General features: G+C 38.8%; 1 protein-coding gene across 7 annotated transcripts in view; it reads right to left on the bottom strand.

The window, feature by feature from the left end:
* R3hdm1 (R3H domain containing 1) overlaps nt 1–26,120 on the bottom strand; it is a 141,380-nt gene that overhangs the window by 14,966 nt on the left and 100,294 nt on the right. For all 7 annotated transcript variants that reach the window (XM_032914913.1, XM_032914914.1, XM_032914912.1 and 4 more), the window contains 4 exons: nt 24,969–25,092; nt 10,972–11,126; nt 6,048–6,199; nt 1,283–1,386 (listed from right to left, as the gene is read on the bottom strand). In XM_032914913.1, coding sequence (XP_032770804.1) covers nt 1,283–1,386; nt 6,048–6,199; nt 10,972–11,126; nt 24,969–25,092 — 535 coding nt within the window. The remainder of the gene's footprint in view (nt 1–1,282; nt 1,387–6,047; nt 6,200–10,971; nt 11,127–24,968; nt 25,093–26,120) is intronic.

A 26,120-nucleotide genomic window follows, 5' to 3' on the forward strand; every position in this document is an offset into this window, starting at 1 on the left:
GACAATCAGTTATTGTTTGTCAACACAACACCACAGGGAAATACAGTGCAAAGCTAAGGTTTGAATAAGCTCCTATAGAAGCAGAGAGCAGCATGAAAAGTTTAAACATCTGGAGAAACATCTGACAGGGAGGCTCTGGGGAACAGGCATTCCTAGGAGAAGGAAGAACAGTAAAACAAGTACTTCTGCTATGAAAAGCTTTAATAGTCAGCACTCAGGAGGCAGAGATAGGAAAGAGCCTTCAATTTGTGGCCAGCCTCAGGCAGACTGAGCTATAGGCTAATTTGGCTACAGAGACTCAGAACAAATAGGGGTAAAAAGAAAAAATTGTAATATGAAATAAGGTTCTGCATATTTGAGCACACATGTACTTGATAGTGGGAAAGGAAAAAAGGTAGTACATTGAGTTACCCATTTTTTTCTTTTTTAAATTAATTTGCATGCTGTGTGTATGGTATTGTCTGTGTGTATGGACCGTGTACACGCAGTACCTGAGGATGACAGAAGAGGGAAATGAAAGCCAGATGTTAGCTACTCTGTGGGTGCTAGGAACAGAACCAGGGTCCTCTGGAAGAACAGAGCTAGTCCTCTTAACTGACCAGAGAATGACATGAAGAAATTTCTGTTTCAGGACAGTAATTTTTAATAATTTTTGTGTTGGGGAAATAGATGAAACTGAGGAAAACATAAAATACTTAAGAGATTACTGCCAAGACATGAAAAGAACACAAAAACCAGCACAGTTGGGGGAGAAAGAAACTTCTGGCCGTAAGGACATAGGGACTTCATGAGTACCACAGGAGTCACAGAAGAGTCATGAGTCTGAGGCCTCTGCACTGGTCACAATAAGGAGGCTGTGGTAAGCTAAGTAAAACGGAGAGAAAAATATTGAGTCTGACATGGCTTTGAACTTTTGGGTGGAGATGTCCAGTAAACAACCGGCTACATGATTTTGTTACAGCAGAAGGAAGATACACTAGGTGTTAGCAAAAAGGCAGTATTGAGGTCTTAGGCCTATTTGATTACCGAAAAAAATCTAGAGAATAATCAAGAGGGCTTAGGAAAGGTTCCCCAAGATTACTAACCCCATAGACAGGGGAGAATGAAGGCAGAAGAATGAACCTAGTATTAGAAAAGGAAGGAGTGAGCTGTGCATGACAACCTGACTCAACACAGGACGTGAGACCTTGGGGTGCATGTTACCACCCAGCCAGCTGAGAACCAGTTAGCTATCCTCAATGAATGACCCCTGAGCCCTGCATCAGTCTATGTCTAGGCTTACCTGCACACTGGTGGCCTTGGAGCTGTTGAGAGCTGCATGGTGATGTGGTTCGAGGAAACTGTACTTGTTCTGACCCAGGATGTTGTAAGTAACCGACTGCAGAGCTATAGGGAAAAACACCAAACACAGAAAACAGCACAGTGAGATGCAGATGACCAAGTAATCTTTGAAATAAACATTTCTCCAAATTTATTTAGATGGGTATTATTTTTCAGATTGGTTGACAGAAGCAAACCTAATTTAACTATTCTCTGAATTGTAATCAATCAATAAAAACAACTTTATGTTCATAGCACTTGACTGAGACACTGAAAACATATCTCCTAATCCTATCGCTGAGAATTTTACAAATTATTCTAACATTTGTTTAGGAAAGGGAAGGGAGAATTAAATTATAATCTCACACACACACAAAAAAATAGACTTAGAAGAAAATGTTATTTCTTAAAAAAAAAAGTAGTAAGCCAGGCTGTGGTGGCACATGCAATTAACCCCAAAACTTGGGAGGTAGCAGCAGGCAGATCGAAGGCAGCCTGGTCTACAGAGTGAGTTCCAGGATAACACCAACCCCAAGCTGTTGAAATACTGTGAATGGCATTTATAGTCAAAGTATATGGCTTTATTATAAACCTTCAAGGTTTTCTCTTTTAGCCAGCTTTTCAAGCTAATGATGTGAAGTTATGGATCTTAATTTCTATTAGCCCAATCAATCCTATCTAGTCCTCTTCCTATTGAGAACTTTAAATAAGTATTACTTAATAATGTCAACCATTTCTTGGAACTGTCTCACATAATTGCATTAAAAACACTAGTTTGAACCTAACTACCAATGAGGTAGAAACTACAAAGATACATGTCAGAAAACACAATAGACACGATCAGTCAAGTCCAGAGACAGGATTTCTTAGGACACATGCAGAACTTACCATCTTACTTAAGGAATTACAAATAATAATAATGAAAACTATGAGTGGCATAATGGGTATATGCATTTCAAAAATCTTTAGGGATAAATTTGCTGAAATGCTCATGAATTAAAAAAAAAACCAAAAAACAAAAAACTGACCCTGGTGTCTCCAGGAGGGTGAGCTGGAGAGCTGGCTCAGTACAAAGCACTTACTGCATTTGCAAAGGACACACGTTTGATCCCTAGTTTGAAGACTCCAGTTCAGGGGATCCAGGGCCCTCTATTGACCTCCAACGGTAACAAGCATGCAAGTGGTACTTGCACACACATTCAGGCAAACATGTATACCCATAAAATAATAAAATAAATAAGCCTATAAAAAACAAAAACCAGTAAACTCTAGTTAAGGAGGCAAGGAGGCAGAAGCAGAGGTACAGATGAAAATGCAGCAGTTGCTTTAAGTGTTAGGTATGAACACATGAAGATCTGTATGTTAATTTTTTATACTTACATGTTTTAAAAATGCCCAATGATAATAGCAGGCAGCATTTTTAAAGCTTTGTGTTTACGTCTTGGCAACATACACACAAATTTATATGAAATTCAGGCTGATTCCTTAATTATAACAATTATCTTTGCTGCTTAGGTGGTAGTAAGCCAACAGCTCAATTAAATGGAAAGAGAAAGGAATTAAAGGGAGGGTTAAAGTGACTTGAGGGGCTGAAAAAAATGGCTCACAAGGTAAGAATGTTGTTCTCTCGCTCTCTCTCTCTCTCTCTCTCTCTCTCTCTCTCTCTCTCTCTCACACACACACACACACACTCACACACACACTCACACACACACACTTTGCTGTTAGTTATGCCCAGAACATATTATATGAGTATGAATGACCTATAGAAATAATAAAGCTTAAGCAACTGCTTGGAGAATTTTTCTGGTTTCCTTGGCCCACAGAGAGTCCATCACCTGATCTCATTCACACGCTCATGTCTAATCATGAGGTCCCTTGATCTCCATACTAGTGTGCCCACATTATGCCCTCCTACATACAAAACAAAAAAGGTTCTACCTTTTAAGGAAGAAATGAGATGTTCTGAGAAGACAATTTAGCAGTAAAAAGAAGACTTACCTTATTCACTTAATGAATTGTAATCTTTTGCTACTTACTGTTTTTGTTACAAAACCCACATTGTGATTGCCACTGCAGCTAAGAGTACACTAGTTTGCTCATAAAAAATACTTACGGCAAAAACATTTAACAAGAAACTCACCATAACATTCACTTTTCTTTTTTCTTTTTCTTTTTTTTTTAAAGGTTTATTTATTTATCATATACAAGTACTGTAGCTGTCTTCAGAGACACCAGAGGAGGGCATCGGATCCCATTACAGATGGTTGTGAACCACCATGTGGTTGCTGGGAATTGAACTCAGGACCTCTAGAAGAGCAGTCAGTGCTCTTAACCGCTGAGCCATCTCTCCAGCCCCACTTCTCTTTTTTATTATTGTGTACGTATTCATTTATTTCCGCATTTACTTATTTCCTCATTCATTAATTCATTCATTTATATTTGAGACAAGGTCTCATAGCCCAAGCTGGCCTAGAACTGTGTAGACTAGGCTAGCCTATTATTCAGAGCTCTACTTGCCTTCGCTTCCCCAGTCCTGGGATCAAAGACATAATGTCACCATGTCTGGCATCTTCTGGATGTCAATATGCAGCTCTGGCTGGTCTAGAACTAGGAGAAATCTGCCAGACCCTGCCTCTTGCCTCCAAAGTACCCGAATAAAAGGGTGTGTCCACACATTTTTCTTTTGGCAGCGATCAAACCCAGGGCACTGCAAAGTCTCCCTTAAAAAGTTTTTTCTTTTTCTTTCTTTTTTTTTTTTTTTAAAGATTTAGTTTTTTTGGGTGTATTTTTGCCATTGTATGTGTGCTTGGTACCTGGGAATCAGAGGAGGGCTTCAGATTCCCTGGCACTAGAGTTTCAAAAGGTTGTGAACCATGTTATGGGTGATGGGAACTCAATCCAGGTCCTCCACAAGAGCATCTGAGTCCTCTCTCCAGCCCCAACGCTAACCATTTTGTACAGATCTCAAGACTATATTCATCTGGCATATCTGAGGATTTATGGCTTACTACTGTTTACTCATTTTTTAGGCTAAATGTTTGAAACTTACTTCTTAATAACAGCAAAGGTAAAACTACCAAACAATATAAATTAGATTGACAGACTTTACTACTAAAAATTATATATATATATATATATTTTTTTTTTTTTTGGGTTTTTTTTTTCGGAGCTGGGGACCGAACCCAGGGCCTTGCGCTTCCTAGGCAAGTGCTCTACCACTGAGCTAAATCCCCAACCCCCTAAAAATTATATTAAGGATTATATTATACTAAAATTATATTAAGGATGATTGAGAAAAACCAAATAGAAAACAAAACAAAAGTAGGAGCAATAATTAAAGTTCAAGAAGTTAAAAGGAGTAGGGCCAAAGGACACACATGGGGGTTACTGGGGCATATTTTGGAGTTACTAGGGCACACTCGAGGGTTACTAGAGCACACATGGGATGTCACTAGGGCACATATAGGGGTTACTAGGGCACACTTACAGGAAAAGGCTTAAAGCTGGCTTTCTTTATCATTATTTCATAAAGATTCTGTGATACAAAGCATTTTCAAAGAGTTTTAAATAAAGGTTTCTGTGTACATTAGGTTGCCCTCTGAGATTACAGATCAAAGCAGATCTATATTATGCTTTTGAATTTGGAAATGAAAAATGAGGAGCTAGAGAAGATGGCTCAGAGGTTAAGAGCACTGACTGCTCTTCCAGAGGTCCTGAGTTCAATTCCCAGCAACCACATAGTGGTTCACAGCCATCTGTAATGAGATCTGGTGCCATTGCCTTGTGTGTCTGAAGACAGCAAGAGTGTACTCATATACATACAATAAATAAATCTTAAAAAAAATCAGAATTAAAAAAAAAATGGAAAAATGAAGGGTAAAATAGTAGAAAAATCCCCTAAAACAAGTCTTTTGAACAATACTTTTAAGGACAAGTAAATTAGTACTAGTCAGTCAGATAGGTTTTAGGAAGGCCCCAAAAAGTGAGAGACGCTCAGTGAGAGTAATCCCAGAAGTGTAACAGGAAGAACACCAGGAAATAAGATGCCAGGCCAGGCCTTTAATCCCAGCACTTGGGAGACAAAGGCAGATGGAGCTCTGATTCTGAGGCAAGTCTGATAGTGGGTTCCAGTATGTAGATGTTTGCATGTGGCTAAGTACACATGAGTACAAGTGCCTGTGGGGCCAGGGGCATCAGATCCCATGAAGTTGGACTTGTGAGCCACCAAGTACTCTTAACTGTTTAGCCATCTTTCCAGACTGTATTTTCAAAGACTTTAAATCCACACAAATTTCCGTTTTTATTGTATAGCAGCTCTACTTTACAGGGGCTGGGATGATCAGCTTATGCAAATGTGTAAGAATCACTAAGAAAGGGCTTGAGGATGGCTGAGCAGGGAGGAGCACAGCTGCCCTAGCACAGCACCCGCCTCCAGCTCCCAGCATCTGTATGGAGGTCCACTGCCATCTGTGACTTCAGTTCCAGGGGACCCAATGCCCTCTTCTGACCACTCTGGGCATAAAAACACAGACATAAAATAAAAATAAATAAACCTAAAGCAATTATTAAACAAACAGCATCATACCCTTTCTGTTTTATAAGAGAAAATGATCTTAGAAATTCAGTTAATTGTAGCTCTCTGGTCAACCTTCGATGGAGCAGTGGAACACAAGCCTGGTGAACAGTGGGAAGGCAGGAGGAGTAGGCTTTGTAGTCAGACTCACCTTAAATTACTTTGTTGGCCAGGTGGAATGACACTGTAGTAGACTGGCATTCCTGCTGTGGGCAGAGATCCTTGATTAGACTGATTAGGGAACACAACAGGCTGTTGGTAAGTCTGATGGGCAATTCCTTGAGAACCTTGAGGCAGTGAAACCTAAAATTTGAAAGACAATTTAAAGAGAAAAAAGAATTTTCTAAGCCTTGCAGATATTCATGTCAAGATCCTCTAAATGTGTAAGGCAGTACCAGTTAAAACATGCTCACCACAGCATCACCACAATGGTCTACGTGCCCTTGGGGCAGCTACTAGTTTTGATTGACTCTTATGAATCATAAAATAGGTTAAGTGTATTCAAGTTTGAAAGACATGATTTATCCTTAACAAAGTTATTTTAAAAAAGCCTGAGCAAAAACGGTGATCTTGTGACGAGGAAGAGACATCAACTCCACCTCAGACAAGCTGACAAGGGCTTAGGAGGGCATCTGTTAAGCACACCACGTCATGCCAAGCCGTGGAGCTTCAGCTGTCCAGACTCAGCTGTCCACGGTCTCCTCACTTAGCTCTGACGCTGGTGAATGATGTAACTGCTCTGGGGTAGCTCAGTTCCCTATCAGAAAAGCTGGAAATGTGTCTTCAGTATAAGCAAGGACAGGCTGATCTGATAGAAGACAGAACACCTAAAGATTTAGCTCAGCAAGCATCTGACACTGGATGGTCTTGGTAGATCTTAACACTGTCTACCTCAGTTCTCTTGTTTCTAAATCAGAAACCACAAAGCATGATGAGGTTTGCTGATTTATAAATGCATCACAAAACTACAGTGGGCTATTGTGTTTTTATTAGGTACACCTCACACATAACTCGTGACGGTAACGATAGGGTAACACTACTGAGCACTTTCTGCCAGCTTCCAAACGCTCTGTGAGTTACCTCATTAAACCTCCCGACAACCCAGGAAAGTGCTTTTCATAAGTCCTTGGGAACTCTGTTGCGTTTCAGTTTTCTTAGGTCTTCTTTGAGACAGGGACTTGCTATTCTATCTGGCCGTAAATTTGTGTTGCAAACCAGGCTGGCCTGACACTTGGCTGTCGTCCTCCTGGTTCTGTCCCTAAGTACACGCATTACAGGTGTGCAGTTGTGACCGGCAGCATCTTCTTTTCTCAGTAAGCGGATTAGAATGAGGTAACTCTCTGAAGGGGTGCTGCACTCCAGTAGTGAGCACACACTGAAACCCAGCTTAAAGAGCTAATTAACCTTTAAGTCTTCCTTATGTGACATTTTCCTGAAATGCAACCTGCACCCAGTCACCTCAATTCAGACTCAACTCTCAGCTACTTTCCCTTTGGTGCATTTATTTCAAATTAGATACAAACAAACAAACAAACAAACAAACAAACTGATTTATCCATTTGTGTAAAATATAACACATTTCAGTCTTTTTGTTTACTGAGAAGGTATATGCTTTTCTGAGATTATCTCCAATTGTATAAGTTACAGTGAAAAAATGACACAGCTGACTGAAGCCCCTTAAGTGAGTCTGTGTCTGCACACTGTGTGTAGATGTATAGACTTATATACCAGAAGCAGAGACAGACACCAGGTGTTCTCAATCCCTCTCCAGCTTAGGTTTTTAAGACTCAATCTCTCACTGAACCAAAGTTCACCAGTTTCACTAGGCTGCTGGCTGCACCAGCAAGCCCCAGGGACTCTCCTGTTTACATCTCCCCAGCACTGAAATCACAGTGCATAGCTCATTGTGTGGGTGAAGATGGACCTCAGATCCTGATAACTGCAAAGGAAGCAAAATATACTAAGCCATTTCTCCAGCACTTAAATATATTTTAACAAGAAAAAAAAAAACCTGCCAGGAATAATGGTACATTACTTTAATCTCAGCACTTGGGAGGAGGAGGCAGGCAGATCTCTGTGTGTTCAAGGCTAGCCTGGTCTAATTAAACTCTGGGACAGCCAGACCTACATAGTTAGATGATTTCAAAAAAACAAAATAAACAAAATCTGAAAAAGAGAGAGAGAGAAGGGATGCTGCTTGAGAATGTGTTGCTTTGGAACACACTGTTAAGGATGTAGTATTTGGCCTGGCATGATTTTCAGATGATAGTTTATCACTATTCAACTCATCTGCCTAAAATGGTAGAAACATGACAAAGGAAGCTTCTACTCACAGATGGATATAACACTTCCTCTAGCCATTTACCCAGTGTGAGGACTGCTTGATATACCATGAGACCTTGTGAAAAATGCATATTGTAGTGCAAGCATAATACTTCAATCCCCAGAACAAGATGCCTTTTAAAAACCAGGAACTATTTTGAATATCCAGCTCCATCTAAAAATTACTATATTCACTGGGCGGTGGTAGCATTCACCTTTAATCCCAGCACTTGGGAGGCAGAGGCAGGAGGATCTCTGAGATGGAGGCCAGCCTGGGCTACAGAGTGAGTTCCAGGACAGTAAAAGCTACATGGAGAAACTCTGTCTTAAACAACAACAATAACAACAGGCAACAACAATAACAAAAAGGCAACAACTACAAAATATACTAACAAAGCTATACTTTATTTAAAATTACATTTCTCTCAATGAACTGCGAGTTCCTAAAATCCAAGGGCAAGTTTCTTTTACCCGCATCTCCAGCTGGAGCAGCAGCAGCAGCAATAGCAGCAGAGTAAGCCGCTTGATGCTCTGGGTTAGAACATCAGAAGGTAGTGGAGTGGTTCTGTTCTGGCTTGGTGCCTACCCTGACTGTCTAGGTAATGGGAAGCTATCTGACTAGGTCGTGAATGAATGGTACTGTAAAAGACACAAGGAAGCATATGTCTCCTTTTTGTAATTCCCATGTATTATCAATGGTCTTCAAGGCTAGACACGCCTGACTACTTTATCACAGATATATACCTGCTTATATCCTTCCTATCCTCTGAATAACTTTATAACTAATTTATGCCTGGACTATTAAAAAATAGTTGAAGGCTATTTTAAAATAGGATCTCTCTGTGTAACCCTGGCTAGCCTGGAACTATGTAGATCAGGCTGGCCTTGGACTCACAGATATCCACCTTTGCCTGTGCACCACCATGAACACTCGTTGAAGGCTTCTAACTTCCCAGTCTTTGCCAGCAGGCCTTTCAGATGCTCACTGCTTCACGCACGGTCTCTCTGTTACTAGTCTGTACAACAAGATCACCAATATGTTTACCTATGTTTACATAGAATCTATGTAGTTTCTCTTCACTGTAAGTTTAATTTTTTTCTATTTGAATGAAAATGACCTTTCAACTTATTTCCTAACTTTCCATTCCTCAGCTATGAAAAACCAGGAGGCTATGAAATCAAAAGCACTTACAGATTACTTCCTGCCGACTTGGCATGCGGGCCACGCATTCACACTTGCACTCACCACGCTTGCCTTTGGGCATGGCTGCACAGAATTTCATCAATAACTAATGTATGTATGAGGACCCAACCACTAGTGGGCAGGTGGGCCTGGTCTATGTAAAGCAGACAGGTATTTAAGCCTAGGAGCAAGCCACAAAGCAGCATTCCTCCATGATTTCTGCGTTAAGTTTCTACCCTGCTGGAGCTCCTTCTCTGATAGATGGTTTGTAAGCTGTAAGATGAAACAAATCCTTTTCTCCCCAGGTAGCTTTTTTTTGGTCTTGGGGTTTATCACTGTAACACAGACAACTAGGACAGCCCCTAAAGGAAAAGGAAAAAGCAAATTTCTGAAAATATGTCACATCATAATAAAGATATCTGCTTATTTGGGGAACAATGAACCTTCAAGATCTATAAATCAGACTGTGACATTTGGATTTCATTTATTTATTTGAGACAAACTCTCACTATGTAGCCCTAGTTGACCTGGAACTCATTATGTAGGCCAGGCTAGCTTTTGGTTCACTGAGATGTGTGTTTATTCTTGCCACCCAAGTGCTGGGATGAAATGTATGTACCGGGGTTGGGGATTTAGCTCAGTGGTAGAGCGTTTGCCTAGCAAGCGCAAGGCCATGGGTTCGGTCCCCAGCTCCGAAAAAAAGAAAAAAAAAAAAGAAAAAGGAAATGTATGTACCATCATGCTTGGCCTTCCATGGTTTTCTTTGGTTTTAATTTTGGTTTGAGTCAGGATCTCACAATATAGCTCTGGCAGTCCTTTATAGATCAGGCTGGCCTTGAACTCACAGAGAGTTGCGTGCCTCTGCTTCCTATTCAGGAAGTTAAGGTATGCACCACCATGACTAGCCGGCACTTTAAATATATGATTAATCATAACATGCTGGAGACTGAAGTAAATGGTGGTCTCATTTGGGAAATGGCACTTACATACCAATCCTGCAAATATGGACTGATGGTCAGCATAACCACATTTTGTCACATCAAACACTTAGTCCTTGCTTTTATTTTCCTTTCTATTCCTCTCTCTCCCCAAAGACAGAGTTTTTAGAAAAGTGAACAATATAGTAAACTCTTGCTTATATAGCAAGTATTAAGTATTATGAATAAAGTAATAGGCGGAGGGTAAATGAAGTTGATACAGTTAACAAAACATGTAGGATGGTGCTCTCTTACAAGAGCACTTCGTGGACATTAAAGGGACAGAAGAGCTGAGAGTGACAGCAAATGCATGTGGACAACCATGGGCTTGAAGCCAGCGCAGGCTGCGCAGTCAACGCTGGCTGGCCAAGGCCAAATACAAAGTAAGACCCTGTTTCAAAATCTCAAACCAAAACCAAAAGAACAGAAATAACACAATGCAGTCAGGCTGTCATAGAGCTTTCTGTGTGAGCCCTGACTGACTTTAAATCTTTCTGTCTCGGCTTCTCAAATGCTAGGTGAGGCTGTACCACAGCTATCGATCCAGTTGATCTGAGACCATTTCACGCTAAAGCAGCTGAGAGAAAACATACCTGATACGATGGCACTGAGGGGTAGGGGATGACTACTCCTTGGATATGAGGTCCAGTGCTGTTTGGCTGGCCTCCCATGAGGCTCTGACTCTGCGGTGACTGAACTCCAACTATTCCTTGGTAGTTTTGCTGCTGGTTGGGCATAACTTGATAACCTATAAAGGCAAAATGAGTTGAATCTTGTTTTGAGTTTATTGTAAATAATGATATATTTCTGTATTTTTAATTAAGCTCTATGTGACCAGAAAATCTCAGAATTCTATTTAATCAGCATATATTAGTGGATAATTAGTGGCCCTGCTGAGGACAAAAAGTATGCATGTGCAAGGAGCGGGTTTTTTGGATAGATTTATGTTTTTGTTTTTTTTTTCTCAAAAAGAACAGAAGAAACAAAACAAAAACCAACAAAACACATCAAGAAATGAATGTGCCAAAAACATAAAGTGATTGATTGGATTTATTCAGTCCTCCCAGACTGAGGACCGAACAGGGCCTTTAGGCAGGCAAGTGCTCTACCACTGAGCTAAATCCCCAACCCCTATTCAGTCCTTTTTAAACAAACATTTTCTCACTATATTATTAAATTGATCTGATAGAGAAACAGATCATTAAGGAGATTAAACTAACTGCTAATTTTAGTAAGACCATTGATTAGCTTTTATGAAGTAAAGTCTTTGCTTATAAGAATCTATGATGGTGGGGTTGTGGATTTAGCTCAGTGGTAGAGCGCTTGCCTAGCAAGCGCAAGGTCCTGGGTTCGGTCCTCAGCTCCGAAAAAAAATAAGAAGAAGAAGAAGAAGAAGAAAAGAAAAAAAAAAAAGAATCTATGATGGTAACTAAGCTTAGAATATCAATTGTATTTTGTTACCCAAGTCTAAGAACATTCTTCCATGAATGTCAATTAGCACACTAAAGCACACTAAAGATTTCTAAGCATTACTGAAAATTCTTTCATTAAAAAAAAAGAAAAAGGGCTGGAGAGATGGCTCAGCGGTTAAGAGCACTGACTGCTTTTCCAGAGGTCATGAGTTCAATTCCCAGCAACCACATGGTGGTTCACAACCATCTGTAATGGGATCTGATGCCCTCTTCTGGTGTGTCTGAAGATAACTACAGTGTACTCATATACATAAAAAATAAATAAATAAATAATTCTTAAAAAAAAAGAAAAACAGATTAAAAACAAGCTTTTGTAACGCTGAAAAGTTTTTACAAAGGACACCAGTGGTTCTAGATCAAATGTTAGCAGATAAAGGCTGATGAGATTATGCCACTGATAATAAATTTTAATTTTCATCCTCCTTTAATTCTAAAGTGACAGAAACTATCCCAAAGCCTCAGGCACTGACTGTCAGTGGGGGCTTCGATGCAGCGGACTTCCTGTCCCTCTAGCTGTGCACTGAAACTGCATCCTCTAGACCATCCTCTGTAAGAACCAGACTGGTACTGTGCACCCTGCTATCTCCTCCACTGTGCTTTGCTACACTGCTTCACTTTGGACATGGACAAAAGAAACACTTTGTCTAACAACATTCAACCCTACCTTTAGTTTATCAAATGACACATTTCAAATTCATACACTTAATTACAAGCATAATCAACATAAATACACTGAGACACGTTTTCATCCTTAAAAACTTAAGGACAGGAAGAAAAAAGGGAAACAACTATGAGATATTATGTCTGAGATGCCACATCAACACCCTCACCTCCACACATAACCACAACCCACACACAACACACACATGCATACATGTCCTACCTGGAAGAATTCACTGTAATATAACTGACCTTTGTAAGTATTTTAAATAAGTAGCCATACTTCCCCAATAAATAGCAAGTGCTCTACATGCTGTTTGTTTATTTTTGAGTAATGCTAGAGAATCAAACAGATAACCTCTCACATGCTCAGCATCCTATAAAGCACTGAACTAAATTTCTAGTCTGAACATTAGTCTCATACTTTCTTTAAAAAGATCAAGGTTATCTATTTAAGAAAAAAAAAAGGTGTATGTGTAGAAAGCCAATCTACATTGCAAATGCGGTTCTTTAAAAGCAAGAACAGAAACAAAGAAATAAATAGCCTTACATATACTTGTCAAATTTTGGAAACCTGTCTTGGTGGCATCTTTCTTAAAATTCTATTATTAAAACAGCCTGATAAGGAAGGTTTTCAAATGAAGAGCTACAGACACTATGTCATGTGGTTTAATGTAGAATCACTTGGATAGTACACTATAGAATTTGCATCACTAAAATTCCTTTTCCATTTCTACTAATCGCCATATGTAAACACATAAAACTAACACCACCATTAACATTTGGAGATAATGGTAATAGGAAATCTAAACTATCCAGCACAATAATCATTTACAGAGGAAAAGTTGTACTTGTCAATCGGTGACATGAAAAAGGAGAATGAAACCATCTCTAAAATGAAGATTCTGAGACAGTAAGACTGGAGAATTAATGGTCTTGTGAAACGGAGTAGAATTCTTACACATATGGATGTGTAAATGTTTGTGATTTTCCTTAAAGAAAAAGAATACTGTGACAAAAAAAAAATAAAGGTCTGGAATAAGGGGGAAAATTACTATGTTTGAGGAATAGAAAGTGGTGTGCAGTGGTTACATCCAGTAGTAGATATAGTGTGTGGACTGAAAACCCCAAGATAAAGGTGGTAGAGATTCCTAATGAAGAAACAGTGTATGAATAGACAGGTGAAAACCATAGGAATGTCCAGTAAAGAACAGCAGGTGGCCCTGTCCTGAAGGACAGTTCATTTTGGCTCACGGATTCAGAGGTTTCATTCCAGCATGGAAGGAAGGGCAGAGTGGAGTGTCACACATGGTGGCCAAGGAACAGAGAAAAAGAATGCCTGTGTCAGCAGGCTTCCTTCTTCCCAATTCACTTCACTAATTCCTATCCAGTCAAGTTGATGATCAAGGTTAAACTTCACCGTTTTCTCCTTCTGAGATCTAAGAAGATCCAGTGTGAAAGGGAAGATATAGTCATGGATCACACCACCTTTGGACTGACATTAATTAATCCATTTACCCCACTCACTCCAGTCTAGTTTTACGTTAAAATTTCATTCACAAGCAGCATAAATTAACTGTGACAGTATCCTTGGCCAACAGTGGATTTATTAAAAATAAGAATGACAGGCACTTTAAAGAAAATATTGTTTTCCCTAAGGCACTCCCTTGTGAAAATTCTGTTCAATATCTTATAGAATACTCCCCCTAAACTGTACTGGTAACATGAACTTGCTCTTGTATTAATCCTTTTGTAATATGTGTATACTGTTAAACAAAATAGAAATGATATATCAGTTAAGAGTAAAGAAAGAAAATTTAACATCCATCACTGTTTGTTCAGAGAAAAACATTTTGTATTAACTATCACTCAGCTAAAATGTAGATATTTAATATTTGTACTTAAAACAATGGTGAAAAACTCTTTCACAGAGTAGAAACAAATTAAAATTTTTTTACATAAATCCAAACATACTGTGGGCTGAAAGGCCAGTTTCTCATAACCAATATTTAATAAATGCTTTCTGATGGTAACAGTAAGTCTTAACGTAACATAAGTTTATGAAGTTAAGTATATCTTATATTATATTATATATATATTTTTTTTCACTAAACTGGTAATTTATAATATAAATCTCATCAGTCTGATGTTTGTGGCTCATTCACTAAATCTCTTTTCAACAGCTGAGAAACAAATTTCATCTAACTAATCATGAAGTATTGAATTGGTTAGGAAAACAAATTAGGAAAAAACCTGTTATTTGTGTCTAATACAAAATCTGAAAGTATTATTTTAACATTTCCGAAACAAATCAATAATCAGGTGCCTTTCAAATAACCTTAATTGATGATAAGACAGATACTCATGGTAGAAAATTTTAAAAAATTAAAAATAAAATTAAAAAATTAAACTTGCAAAACATTCATCTCTAATCACTGCTTGCTATTTTGTCTGACTTGTCTTTAATGTGTCTAAATACGATTTTACAAGCTATAGGAAGGAAGAGTGAAAATAAATTTTAAAGGAAAAAATTATATTTATTTATTTTTAAAATGACATTTTTTTACCTGAGATTTATTTATGTATATGCATGTTTTGCTTGAATATATGTCTATGTACCATGTGCATCAAGTGACCTAAGAGGTCAGAAGAGGGCATCAGGTCACATGGAACTGGACATACAGGTGATTTTAAGTTTCCATGTGGGAAAGATGGTCTTAAGCCATCTTTCCAGTCCCTAAATAACTTCAGACACGATGGCACGGTGGTATGGTGGTATGTGTCTTTGATCTCAGCACCCAAGAGGCAGAGGCAGAGGCAGGCAGATCTTGGTGGGGCTGAGACCACCTCATCTAAAGTTAGGTTCTAGGTCAGACATAGTGATACAGTGGGACCTGGTCTCCAAACAACACGACACTACACTACACTACATAACACAACATGACACAACATAAAACAAAACATGCTAAGACCTTAAGTTTAACAATTAAATGATAAGACAATAACTTAGTCGATCTCTCCCACACTTTAGGGTGAGAGCATGTTCTAAGAAGCTAAAAAGGCTAAATATTTTAGGACAAACTATTTATTCTTGCCTCTAGCATAAAACTCGAATGCCTTTTCATTTAGGGTATCAGGTAAATATCACTGCTTCAAAGGCATCCCAGGTATTAGCAGCTGAGTCATTAATTTATTAGATGTTAGCACTGTTCTGTGCACATGAAGTAACTCATTCCATATTCATAGAGACAATTATTTCAGAGACGCAATTATCCTCATTTTTTCAGGTGAGGAAACAGGTACAGAAAGTTTCATACCTTAGTCCAAGGTCACAAGCCGGTCAGTGTATAGCTGGGATCTGCATGTAAGTTTTACCTTCCCCAGAGACAATTGTTGACGTGGAATGAGTACTACAGAAATACTCAAATAAAAAGGATATGTGATCTTTGATTTTCTGAGAATTTTGGTTAGAGAAGACATCTACTCTAGTGAAACATACCTAAGGTTCTAGGTAAGTTTAAAAAAATATAGATTGTTTTTGTTTATTTTTTTAATTTTTATTTTTTTAAAGATAAACTATGTAGCCTTAGCTGGCCTCGTTAAGTAGACAAATTTGCCTCTGCCTGTCTTTGTCTCCTCCTAAGTGCTGGAATTAAAGGTATGTGCCACCATGTCTGGCAAAGGAAATAGAATTGGTATAAATGAAGTGAAACAGCCAGCCAACTAACTGTTCGTTTGAGTTAAAGAATATTTGTGAGAACAGACATAATTATTGAAAATAGAAACCGGAGTAGTTAGTCCAGAAAGCAGCTATAAGGACTCAGGGTAAAAGTTGCCCAGGGTAAGTTTATACAAGCTGCCCATGTTGTACCCATTCACTATCTTGGCATGGTTTGTGTACTTCAAAGTTAAATGTCTGCCTGACTTACGAGATTAGCTTTCTCGGGAGAAAACTATTAGGAGAGGGAATGGAAGCCCAAACAATAAAGAGCCTCAGCTGCTCTGTGTCTTACATCCTGAGTGCTCCCTTTTCAATCTACAGTGGTCTTCTTGAGGGCTCAGACTGGTAGTTTTACATGAGGCTGCTTTCTGCTTAAAAGAAAGACTGTTGCCACATTCTGGATGAGCCTGTAGGAGATCTGAACAGATGCTGGCTGTCCTCTCCACAGTCTCAGACCTACTCAGTGAGCTCAGCCTACTTAATTAGGACACCTCCGAAGGAGAAACACTGTTTGGCTTCCTGTCTTGGTTGGTGTAAAGCAATGACTTTCCCCACCATCCAAGAGTTCCTCTCCATTCATTTTAGCACCAAGGGGGAGAACACACCAGGGTTGAATCGGGATGAAGACATTAGGGGCCTTCACAATGGAACCTTTATAAGACTATCTCACCTAAAACCAGCAAGAGGGAAATTTTAATGGTATTAGGACAAATATTTGAGTTTTGATTTTTGAAATAAAGGAATGTTTGATCGTTCATTTTAATAATTTCAAAACCCAGGAAATGGCTAACAAGTATGCAATTTTGGATTATACTTTCTAAAGAGCAGGATATCCAAATATTATTGGACTTTCTATAATGCAAGCTAACTGTGGGGCCTGTTGGCCAAAGATTATCATACTACAATTAAAAAAAAGTTAGAAACATGTAAAGTACTAAATACATGGCAGGGCGTGATACTGTATTTCAAATGCAGATAAGAATCGTGCTGTCATTAATGAAAACCAAGTCACTAATCACTTAGTATCACATGGTACAAGGCATGGCTAACTTTATGTACACAAGTTGAATAAAAGTAATATTCTTTAAAAAGCATTTAAACTGCTTGAAATTATTTCTTGAACTTCTGTTTAAACAAAGCAATTTTACAGCATTAAGCCTGGGTTGTTAGGAGTGTCACCTATGATAAGTGGCTCTGTGATTCAAGTTCCTTATCTAATCCTTCAGACAGGAGGAAAGGGCACATAGTTTCAAAAATATACTGTGAAGACTGCCAAGTATGAGACTGAGGATAGGGAAGGAGAAGTGAATTCCTAGAGAAAGAAAAGTACCATTGGGTTAAAAACGCACCACAAGAGCATTTCCAGTATCCTGACATAACAAACCACCCCCTTCCCCAGTACAACATAAATTATTCTTTATCAAAAGTAGTTTCAGTGCATGAGAGAATTTCAACTTTTTAAAATTTTCTCTGTGACTTAAATAGAAATAACCAGAAAGAGAAAAGCAAGTTTTCTTTTAACAGAATTTGTCAATCTGGTGGGAAAGCATTACTGGAAAAGTAAGCGACACTAGTAGTTAGAGGTTTCCAGCAGAGTTCACTGACATCCAGTTAGCAATACAGGTGTTTAACACTCCCATTCTTTGTTAACGGACTATACTGCTGCAACATTATCCAACTTCTTCCAGGACTTTCTGAAGAGAGCAGCAACAATTCTGCAACCTGAGAGAATAAGAGCAGTTTGAATTGTTGGCTCAAGAACAATCCTGGAAGTTACAAGGAACCTTCTATTTTTAACTCTCTTCATTTCAACAGAAGAGAGCAAGAAGAAAAATCAGTGCTCAGCAGAAAAGTGCTATCTAGACTAAAAAGCTAGACTTCCTTTATCATAGGTGACCTGAACTAGCATTTGTGTTAATGGAAAGCATCCTTCAAAACAGGTTAGCCACAATCACACAGACAAACTGAAGAGATGTTTCATCAACATGGCCATCACCAGGAGTCTAAGTTTACTTCCTTACCAGTATTAATATTCTTTTTTAAAAGACTGGACTTGTACTAAGGAAGCACTGTGAAGGAAGTTAAGCTCTTCAAAGGCATTTTTGCTGAATCTAAGTTACATATGAACTAGGTGTGGATAAGGGAAACTTAGAAGATTCTGAAATTTATAACTAGGTACTATTTGGAGTACAAGCAAGTCCAACCAAAGACTGCCCTCATTTGTACTCGGGACAGAGACAAAGTTGCCAACACAGCCTCACTAGTCTTTCACCTCTGCCAATCTTTTAACTCAACAGAAAGGCCAGCAAAAACCAATCTGAGTAAAATGAGCCACAGAGAAGTTACAGCTGTTATTTAAATAACTATCCTAAACAACTCAAGAAAACTGTTAAGTACTTACCAAATACATACGCTCCATATTTCAGAGGCAGCAGATTAATGGAGGGAAATGGAAATAGGTGGAGTTGTACTCACACACTTTCTGAAATCTAAGCTGCTCAAGCGATACCAAGAAATGCTCATAGAATCAACAAAACACTAAGTAAAACAAGGCCACCACCTACTACAAAGTTCCTACTAGATGGGTAAGAGCTGTCAATAGAGAAATGATCAGTTTTCTTCTCATAGTCCCTGTGTGATGTAACTCTATCTCTTGTCAATATAATTTGCCTCTGCTCACCAAATAGTGTACATTCTTCCTTGCCTTTCACCTTCTAGTTACTTTTATATGTAACATGCAGTGTATGTGGTACAGGAGATGGACCCTGTGGCTTCATGTATGTTAGGCAAAGCACCCTACCAACTCAGTTACATTTCTAGCTTCCCTTAACTCCCAGGTCCTTTCTAATATGTGGCCCACAAGGCTGCCCATATTCTGCATACCACAAATCCTGTTCATGCTAAAGTGTTCCTTATACAGAATGGCTTACCAATATGCTATCACAGCCAGCTAGTAATGAACCTTAATGCATAAGACTGAACATGTAATTCACTGATATACTTTGGATTTACCAGCTGGATAAAATCATATTCAGTTTCACAATTATTTTGGTTCTCATAGGCATGCAATGGTAACGGTTTTGGGGAAAACACTGAATTATGTATCTTGGTAAAGGCCCAAGCAGGTTAAAATTCATGTGGGTATCTTCAGTTCATTTGGTCCATATTTTAATGAATAATTATGCCTCTAAAAAGTTGCATAAAAAGAGGGAAAGAGACAAATTATGTCTACTAATGATTTGGCATGCTTAAGACATTAAACTTTGTTCAGTAAGTGCAAACCAAATTGAATCTGCCATCCAAATATGCTTTAGAAGAGAAGAGAAAGCAATAGCTACTTTGAATTTTTAAGGATAAATTTATGAAGCCAAATGATACAAAATTAAAAAGGCAATTATAGGTAATGGAAAATATAAATAAATATTAATACCCTGAGTAAAAAGAAGTCAGGAAGCAGCTGAAAAAGAGACCGGTTCACTGTGAGAAATGTAAACCTCTCAGACAGTGCTACGGCCCCGAATCCAACAGCTCAGGAACAAGGCCCATTATTGTAAGATATAATCACATAAGGAGAAGCTGCAAACTTTTCAGAGAGTCCAAGAATGAAAGCAGCTATGTATCAAAGAGCCAGGGCTATAAAGCTGTCTTTGCTGTAGTCACTACCTCTGGGTCCATTTCTGTAAAGTTCTTACAGCATATGGATTATACTGTATAATACCCTATAATAGTAAGACACTAAGCTATTTTAAGTCAATTTTGATATTCACCTCTGTAAACCAGAAATGACTAAAAAGGGCACAGGATCTTTCCTTTTTTGAGTCCACAGAGGGTAGACAATAAACTAACAGACCCTAATTCTGAGGGTGAGCAAACTGAAAGCCCAGGCTTTAATTAACAGAACTACTATTAGTTAAAAAAAAAAAAGATGCCTGTTGGGGCAGGAGAGATGGCTCAGTAAAGAGCACTGGCTGCTCTTGCAAGAGGGCCTGGGTTCAATTCCCAGCATCCACTGAAGGCTCACAACTGTGTGTGACTTCAGGCTCAGGGGACTCAACATCATCTACGTCTACCAGCTTCCTTGGGCACTGCGTGGATGTAACGCACAGACATAAACAAAGGCAAAACATCCATACACATAAACTAAACTAAAAGTTCAAAACAGGAAAAAAAAAAAAAAAAAAAAAAAAGACCATGGGCCACTGGGATTCTGATTTACAGTCTGCTGTTCTTTCATGTTATACACTGCATTGTCTGGGAAGCTTCCTGCAGTCAAGACTTCCATACATGTCTTTTACATGGGCTGACCTCATCTTACTCTGCATGAGCACAGTCAGGGATTTCAAATTCACCACACAAGACAAGACTCCCCTGCGCTAATGTTGCTCCACTGGGCTGCCACAGCGTATGGAAATTTGTTGTTAAGGAGATCAGTACATTGGCACAGATACGCTTAGAACACTAAAGCGGTTTAACTGAAAAGAATTTCCCAAAGTGCTTTGTACACGGAGGAAAATAACAGAAAATTCTTTATTTCCATAGTCCATACTCAGCATGATCTCAGAATTGACTCAGAGGAGTTTGTGAACGTAGGGGAAATGTTCTTTAAATTCATATAGAAGCATTTAGGTATTAGTAGTGCCGTGCTAAAAACTTTGGTGCAATTTTTCATTATTTGGCTGAATAATTAGTTTCTTTTTTGTTTTTTTTTTTTTTTTTTTTTTTTTATGAAATCAAAGAGAATAGCAACCTTTGTTAGCACCTTTTGGGTACATAAGCATGGTTGATAAGAACCAAAAAAAATAAGTGGTAAAGTTTACATTTTAGTCATTTGTAATGGTGAAACATAAGAAAATACATTAAGACTTAAACTATCTTCATGTATAAAAATTGGGGCAGAAATCATTAAATAGAACAAAAACACAGAAATTGCCTAATCTAGTTCTTTGTTTTTTGTTTTTTGTTTTTTTTTTTTTCGAGACTGGGGACCCAACAGGGCCTTGCATTTGCTAGGCAAGTGCTCTACCACTGAGCTAAATCCCCAACTAGTTCTTTGTTTTAATATTGGCATTTAGATATAAAGTCTGGGTATAAAAAATTTAGCTGGGTTCGATCCCCAGCTCCGAAAAAAAAAAGAAAAAAAAAAAATTTAGCAAACTGTAGTCTTAAGATTACAGCTTTGTTTAAAAGAGTTTGAATTCCCACCTGCTCTATAAAAAGTCTAATACAATTCCTACACATCACTGCTTCTGCCTGCTGCACATGTCCATAAAGAGAATGTTTCTATTATACTTACAGGCATAACAGAGTACTTGAGGACTTTCCTTTTATGCCTCAAACAGAATGAGGCAAAACTAAGAACTTAGGCTAGCTATTACTAGGCAAATACAAAAATAAATGAAAGGACAAGTTCACATCACGGTGATTTATTATACCTGACACCTAGGAGTCAGACAATGTCAGAAACTACTGAAGGACGGACGGGCTGACTGGAGGACGGGCTGACTGGTCTGCAGCTGTGCTGTCTAGATGCACTTTAGTTTACTCTTCTCTTCTTTCATCTTAACTAATAGCAAAAACCACTTAAACTATCACAAATGATGGATAACTTTCCACCATATGGATATGACTGTTTGGCATTAAAATTTTTTTTAATTGAGTGGGGATATCTGTGTGCAGAGATGCAACTGAACTAAGCACTTCAGTCTCATCATGTGATTAAGTTTTCATTTTGTAAACTGATTATGGTAAGAAATCATTTTCCCCCCAGAAAGAAGACAAAACTAAAAGCTTTCAAAAATACACAGCAGAGGACTTTTGCTGCCTTATTAACAAGGCTTGCTAACAGAAGAGTTATATAAGAGGTATTTAAATGAATGGTGGGAGGGTCACCTTACTTTTTTCTATTGAAGTTTTTTAGATATTTTATGTGCATAAGTGTTTTAAAAGCCTACACATATGGGCTTGGTGTCTGTGGAGGGCAGGTGAGCAATCCGGATTCCCTGGAACTGGAGTTAGAGATATTGGTGAACCACATGTGAGTGTTAAGAATTGAACCTGGGTCCTCTACAAGAGCAGCCAGTGCTCTTAAGCTCTACGCCATTGCCCCAGCACTCAACTTACTTCTTATAAAATTAGTTATCTGTCACAGGAAGGGATGTCTTATAAAATTAGTGATCTGTCGCAAGAAGGGGTGTTTTATAAAATTAGTGCTTTGTCACAGGAAGGGGTATTGCCAGGCAGGAGACGCCTGCCCAGAATATGCAAAGACTCGAGTCCCATGTCGAGAACCATAGATGGAAAAATAGAAATAAAAACAAATCAGATCAGATGCTATACTTTTAGAAGGTTTAAAAAAAAAGATATATACAATATAAAAAGTCAATTATTTTCAGGCCCAAGAAAGCACAGAAAATGCTTTCTTTACTATTTTTTGTTTTAATTTTGACATCTGGTACTGTTATATAGCCCAAGTGTACCTTAACCATGTGATCTTCCTAACCTTAGCCCACAGAGTGCTAACATAAGCATATGCTAGAATATCATTTTCATTAAAATATTACAATTGTCTATGTAACATTAAATGAACAATAATATGATGAATATTCCCGAACAATCTTAAAAACATTTTAAAAAGTTATTATTATATACATGTGCATGTGTATAAAGAGGGGAAAGGTTATATTACGTGTCCGTCACAGCACTTCTGTGGAAGTCACAGGACAACTTTTTGGAATTGGTTCGCTCCCCTCTACCTTTTACAGAAGTAGGGGTATCAGATTCAGGCTGTCAGGCTCGTGCAGTAAGCACCTTTAGCTGACGAGCCATCTCGGCAGCCAGGAACAACGTTGACATCTTCTGAACTTAAAATATACAGTTTATATCCTTTAACATGGGCTGTATTACTAGGCTTCAGGCAAATCTGTAATTATCAGGAATCATATTTGAGACAAATCAAATTGTAGTTTAGCTAAAACAATCAGACGATGCCCAAAGCCTGTGGAAAAGCACCTGTTGCTATGTAATGGAGGGCAGTGCCCAGGAAAGAGCCAGGACTAAGAACAGAACGCTCAGGTGCAGGTGTAGCAGGTTAAGGACACAAAAGCCTGGATGTGAGCTGTGCTAATTATGACTCTAATCTGCAATGGGAGGGGTGACTACACTGTACAAGAAGCAAGAAGAGAGCACTTTCACTGGAACGACCAGTCCAAAAGTAACTCTCAAGAGTTAGTAGACAGTACTGACACAGCAGACTCCTCTGTGCAGACTAAAATGTCTGTGCACAGAATCTGTACTGCCACCAAGGACAAAGAGCTCAAAATGCTCTATAGAAATCGATAATAAGGGTTGGGGATTTGGCTCAGTGGTAGAGCACTTGCATAAACCCAAGGCCCTGGGTTCAGTCCCCAGCTCGAAAAAAAAAAAAAAAAAAAAAAAAAAAAAAAATCGATAATAAAATCTGACTTCAATTTTTAAATTTATGTAACACAGGTTTTAGATAAACATCTCATTAAACATTTGTAACAGGACACAACCAGGATGGAAACAGAAACGAGCTCATTAAGATTAGTAAGGCAGTTTTCTATGTGTCTGTGGGATTGCATGTGAGTGCACATGTGTACAAACCAGAGGTCACCTCTGGGTATCACTCCTCAAGCGCTGTGCACCTTGTCTTCTTATAAAGGCCTCTCACTGGTTCTGAGTACACCAAGTAGGCCAGGACGGCTAGGAATCAAGTCCTGGAGATCTACCTGTCTCTACCCTGCCCATGCTACAATGACACGTATTACACTATGCTTGCTGTTATGTGAGTATGGGGACCAAACTCAGGTGCTCAAACTTGTAAAGCAATCACTCTATCTACTAAATTATTACCTATTCCTTAATACAGTATCTAAAAATGGAAAGTGGAGTTCAAGTCAACACATTCTTTAAAAAAATAGGACGAAAAGAAAACAAGATTGAGTTCTAATAAATTTTATACTTATAGTACTAGATTCTTTTTTTTTTTTTTTTTTTTTTTTCGGAGCTAAGGACCGAATCCAGGTCCTTGCATTTGTTAGGCAAGCGCTCTACCACTGAGCTAAATCCCCAACCCATAGTACTAGATTCTATTTGCTTCTTTTTCACTAAATAATTATCAAACTAAAAATGAGACAGACAAATATGTAAGAATACAGTTCATCAAGCCAGGTGGCGGTGGAAGACACCTTTAACCCCAGCACTCGGCAGGCAGACAGGTGGATCTCTGAATCTGAGGACAACCTGGTCTACAGAGTGAATTCCAGGACAGCAGAAATTTCTCTGGGAAAAAAAAAAATCTACAACCCTTTCCAAAAACAAAACAAAAGAAAAAGAATACAGTTCTTCAGCCATCTTTGACATTTAAGGTTCAAATAAATCCATTTAAAAGGCTTCTTTTGCTTCTGGTTACAGCAGGAGGCCATCTTGCTTTTACATGCCTCTATAAAGGGACTGCCACCATGAGCCTGAGGACCCAACAGCTACTCATCAGTTTCCAGCCCGGGAGTTTTCTGGAGAAAGGTAAGACTTTCTACTCTTCATTCAAGTGTACACGTACACACACACACACACACACACACACACACACACACACACACACACACACACACACCCTGAGATCCTCAAAGAGTGAGCACAATAGGATCTTAATGTAAAGGATGAAGTAAAACTGGAAACGGCGCCCACGGCTGAAAGCCCGGCACAGACACTGACTCACCTGTGTGCTGTGCAGGCTGTGGCAGTGGTTGGTTTAGGTGTGAACTGTGATGGACAGAAGGGATGGGGCGGTACTGAGGCTGGCTGGAGTGATAGTGGCCTGGAGCACAGTAACAGGCTGGCATCTATAATCGCAAGCAGTGAGGGCAGAAATTAGTTTTATTTGGAAAAGTAATTTTTCTACGAGGAACATAGGAATTCAGTGAGCAGTAATTGTAATATCAACTCTTTTTAAACCAATTGAATTTGTCAATTTAAATAGAAAAAATATAAAGTCCAGATCTCAGGTATCTTTAAAACGATATATTCCCATGGGCATGGTGACAAATACTAATTTTAGTACTCTGGAGACAGAGGCAGGAGGATCTCTGTGAGTTCGAGGCCACTTTAGTCTGCAGAGTAACTTCCAGGCCAGCCTGGGCTAAATAAAGACCCTGTCTCAAACAAACAAAACAAAACAAAACAAAAAAAATACCCCAAACCAAACCAACAAAACAAAAGACATTTACCACTGTGCTCGCCAATCACTTTTAGCTGTTAATTTTATTGCTGTATTTGTTTCATATTTCTTTTTTTTTTTTTTAAATAAAGTCAAGTTTACTTGGCTGAAATACTACTGAAAGCCACTACTGTTCACGGACACTGGATTCTTCAGATGTAGGACTTGGGGGAATCGAGGTTCCCTTGGGGGAACTGACTGGAAGCCTCCTCCTGAGGACCAGCTCTCATATTATCAAAAGGTGTTATGCAAGCTGCCAATGAAGGAGAGCAATCTACAGCTCAGCCTACCTTTAAATGCTACAGCTCTCAACAACGACAGAGGGACGAGGTATCCCCCATGAGGTAAAACCAGCACTTTTATCTTTGGGTGGCAACCGCTGTCTAACTGGATTTAACGCCCACTCAACATTAGAGAGTTCACGCTTGCTTGGTACATACACCTTGCCTGTGGCTGGAGAGGTTATAAACCCTGGTGTGAACCCATAACCACTGTTTTCCCAAGCCAATATAATTTCAAACTGTACTCTATCCTTATACAGTCAAATAAGTATAGCAGCCCTCATCAAAAAGCCTTCTTTTTGCAGCAGAGACCATCACAGAGATCCACAACTGTTTAAAACAGAGAGAGCAAGTAACAGTGAGGTGCCCGTGC

This window comes from Rattus rattus, chromosome 10 (genome assembly GCF_011064425.1).
Source record: "Rattus rattus isolate New Zealand chromosome 10, Rrattus_CSIRO_v1, whole genome shotgun sequence".
NCBI lineage: Eukaryota > Metazoa > Chordata > Mammalia > Rodentia > Muridae > Rattus > Rattus rattus.